General features: G+C 43.0%; 1 protein-coding gene across 2 annotated transcripts in view; it reads right to left on the bottom strand.

Annotated features, from left to right (window-relative positions):
* Window positions 1-3,219, bottom strand: part of syt9b (synaptotagmin IXb) — a 76,986-nt gene extending 73,767 nt beyond the window's left edge. For both annotated transcript variants that reach the window (XM_020604451.1, XM_020604452.1), the window contains exon 1: window positions 2,684-3,219. In XM_020604451.1, the coding sequence (XP_020460107.1) occupies window positions 2,684-2,831 (148 nt within the window). In that variant the 5' untranslated portion in view covers window positions 2,832-3,219. The remainder of the gene's footprint in view (window positions 1-2,683) is intronic.
* Between the last annotated feature and the right edge of the window lie 925 nt (window positions 3,220-4,144).

Raw genomic sequence — 4,144 nt, 5'->3', positions numbered from 1 at the left:
ACATGAATTCTTGCTGTGATTTGGGTGAGTGATAGGATAGACTACACATCCATCCATTATCTACAGTATACCACTTGTCCTGTTGATGGTTACAGCTGGAGCTGATCTCAGCTAAGACTGAGTGAGAGGCGGGGTACACCAATCTAACACAGGACTGACAAACAACCACATACACGCACACTCACTCCTATGAGCAATTTGCTGCATGTCTTTGGACTGTGGGAGGAAACCAGAGTACCCGGAGAGAACCCACACAGGCACAGAGAGAACATGCAAACTCTGCACAGAAAGGCTTGACCACCACACCACCATGTCACCTCTTTTCCAAACCAGTACTGTGAAAAGTGGGGCAGCTGTGGATGAGTAGAGCAATTCAACTTCTAGCAGGGTTGGTGGTTCGATCCCCAGTCTCTCCAGTCAACATGTCAAAGTGCCCCTGGCTAGACACTGAACTCCACATTGCTCCTAGTGACTCTGGCTTCCTCCCACAGTCCTGCGTGGCTGCTGTGTGAATGGGTAGCAGCATCTGTAAAGCACTTTCTCCAGTAAAAAAGAAAAGGGTTATATGATAAACTATAACTGATAATTCAGTTTGCCACAGGAGAACGCCACTGAGGTTCTACACACAGCTAATGGAAAACTAAAGCAAATAGGATTCTTTAGTGTAATAGCAAAGGGTCTGAATCCCTTTGTGAAAGAAAGTATTTTTTAATAATTTTGCAAAACATGGTTTTTACTTTGTCATTATGGATAAGGATAATCACCTTTATTTGTTACACACATGGAATTTGTTTCCGGTACAGAATCAAGGCAGCCATCTGCGGCATCAACTGATGGCTCTAACCACTGGGGGTAAGTTGGGGGTTCAGTGCTCAAGGACACTTCAACACATGAACTGCAGGCACCGAGATTCGAACCTCCGACCGGGAGACGACTGCTCTACCCACTGAACCACAATCACCACTGAGTATGGACTGATGGGCACAAATTGTGATTACATCCATCTGAAACTACAGTAGATTCACTACATCATTGTGCAAAAAATGAAGGGGTCAATACTTTCTGAAGTTACTGTATGACAATTATAATGTAACATTTTACATGCTGTGCATTTCAAGCTGGCATTGCTTTAGTCTGAAGAACAGCACTCTGTAGTTTTCAGTTGCTTATGTAATACAATTGCATACCCCAGTTCTAAATGCTGTCTATGCATCCATCGTCAAAGACACCTTTCCAGTGCTTTTCAAACTGTGTAGCTCACATTCATTATCATCCCACACACCTGAACAAATGCCATCAAAACATTAAAAACCCTCCCCCTTGACGAAGCTAATGGGTAGTATGTCATTTCGATCATCTTTGTGATGAGGGCTGCTATTTGCTCTGCATGTCAAAAACTTCCTTCTTCAGCTATAGCCACTGACTGTTGATCTGCGGCTGAGCCCCACTTTCTGCTGGACACCTCTTCAAACAGCTGTGCAGACTTGTTGTCAATTTATGATATGCTAATTTAACTTAACTTACACCTTATTTTTATTTTCTTGAAGAAGTTCCACACAGAACTTTTTGATGGCTGTAGTCTCTGCATGTTTCTGCTGTTTGTATGTGGCGCTGTAGTCAAATGATATACTGACCTTATCAGGTTATTTCTAGGCGCCGGTAAAATCAAGGGAAAACTGTGGCTCTCATGCAATCCTATTAAACCATCACAATCAAAGCCAAACATCCACATGCATGCACACCAGTACAGTTTTATTTATAATAGAGGGATGCTGTAGAATTCCTACTGTTTTCCTTGAGATATATGCAGTGAAATTTCTATGCCATCTAAAATGTATTATTTTACAGTGTAAGTGGGACTATTTCAAAGTTTCAGTGTCCAATGGATTTTTAGACCAGTTTCTTTCAGCAAACTCTTCTTTGATTGGTCAAAGTAGTGTCTCTACCGCTAATACTGAAACTAATTCAAGTCTGGGAGTCTATAATAACTGCCTTAGATAACTGGTGCTTCCTTGTTTTTTCTAGAGCCATGTCTGCAAAGCGCTGAGGGCCACGGGGACTATCGGGTGGGGCTGTTCTCTCTCGCGAGCACGCTCTCTCTCTCCAGCCCACCAGGATAAAAGAGAAACCAATCCAACACACTCATACAGACCCGAATGTTTTGTGGATTGTGCTGGCACTGATCGATCCAAGAAACAAGTTCACAGTTCATAGTTCACAGTTCATACTCTTCTGGTATTTGTAGTGAAACACAGTGAAGTGTCTGCCTGTGCACTTATTAGACTGGCAGCTATAAGAGAAAAGGAAAATCATCATTTATTGTATGCACAACCCGCATTCCAATAAAGACTGTTTAAAATGTATATTTCCATTTTCCTAGACTGCGCATAAAGACCAAATAGGCCATCAACGCATCGCATTAAATGCCATTTCTTTACATTTCACTTTAACCCCTGTTTATAAAGTTTAAAATAACTGTTTTTCGTTTACCCCACAGCTGCTGTGTCAGTTTGCGGGTTAAACTCTGATCAGCGCTTTTATTAAATAATATTTTAATAATCGTTGTAATCAGCCCCCGGAGCTTATTACACATTTCATGCATCAATGTAAGCATACTAGCACGGATCTTACATTAAAAATCCAGGCTACTTTAAGCTTTCATAAAGATACTGTGGATCCTGACCTGAGTCCGTGTAACGCGGTCTGGCCAGATCCCTGAAGTAGTAAATGAAATCCAGGCAGTTGTCGTCCTGCACCTCCCCCTTGGAGCACAGGTCGGAGAGCAGCTCGAGCGCCTTTCGACAAATCTCATCTTCTCTGTCTGCAGACATTGCCCTCCAGCATCGTTCTGACTGGTCGGCCACACCGGCTGATCTTACACCACCTCTCGTACACACTCGCTCAGCCACACACACCCTCTGCGCGAAGGCGCACGAGAAGTACCGCGGCTACACCCCTGGATAGGTTCAGTGCGCTCGACGCATTCGCGAAATACATTGACGTCCCCTGTCTGTCACTCTGTCTTTCCTTTTCTTCTTTCCTTTCTTTGTTTCTTTCCCCTTTCCTGTCCGTGGTTCCGCTTTGCAGCTGAATCACCACTGAGCCTCAAAGCTTCAGCAACGCCAGTCAAGGTATTTGAATGAATGCTCGCTTTCAGTTATTTCTCAATGCACTGGGATGCAGAGAGACAGACAGGAAGTTCTGCCTCCATCGACGCCCCTCCACCATCACCCTGTTATCCAAGTAGCAGCCTTTCACTGTACCTCAGAAAAAGCCAGCAGAGATTTTTATACTTCAGCTCCCCTGAAAAATCCCCACCTTCCCTGTTTTCTCTTTGTCTAATGAATAAAGTCTAGGATCTTATTCCATATGAATGGATGAGTAATGAAGTACATTCCCCTGTGGTGGTGGGTAGCAGATGTTTAAACAGGGTGAGGGGCCCAGACACCCGAGAGGGCCCACATACACAATCCTAACCTTTACTGATGGAAGTAATGAAGGGCGAGGAAGGCTGATAAATGTCACATTAAAGCCCCGGTGAAGGGGCTAATAAAAGGGCTCCTGCCTCAGTCTCTGTCTCTTTCTGTGTGTTTGTCAAGTGTGAGAAGAGGACCTTTAAGCACATCAAAAATAGCTCCAAGCAACATATAAATAACCCCAGTGAAACTATTGTCTGCTGCCAGTGTTTCATGGCAGTACATAAGGCTGATTACCAAACTATAAGAGAATCCGAGTGCAGATCTCACTTATGCGGACCACAGAAACAAAGGGCCAGGGTCCCCAGAAGCCAGATGTTTTATACTTTTAGCACCTTCTTTCCTCTAAACATTTATTCAAAGCCACAACAGTCAACATCTACATATATCAATCTGTGTGTAATCAGAGAGGATCACTTGTAGTGATACAGGTTTCCATCCACCATATGTGTACTTTCAATTTGCACATTAACATAAACATCAAAATATAAAATTAAAGGTCAGAATATCAGTATCAATTTTTTACTCTTGGCTGAGGTGGAAAATTTGGTGGAAACAGGAAAACAAGTAACCTGACTCAGTCAAAAAACAACATAATCCTCTTACCTGCACATCTAAAGCTCAACACAGTTATCACATTATACTGTATTTTGTTTGCATAGTCCAGA

Source organism: Monopterus albus, unplaced genomic scaffold (assembly GCF_001952655.1).
Source record: "Monopterus albus unplaced genomic scaffold, M_albus_1.0 scaffold65.1, whole genome shotgun sequence".
NCBI lineage: Eukaryota > Metazoa > Chordata > Actinopteri > Synbranchiformes > Synbranchidae > Monopterus > Monopterus albus.
This window is presented reverse-complemented; position numbering and strand designations above follow the sequence as displayed.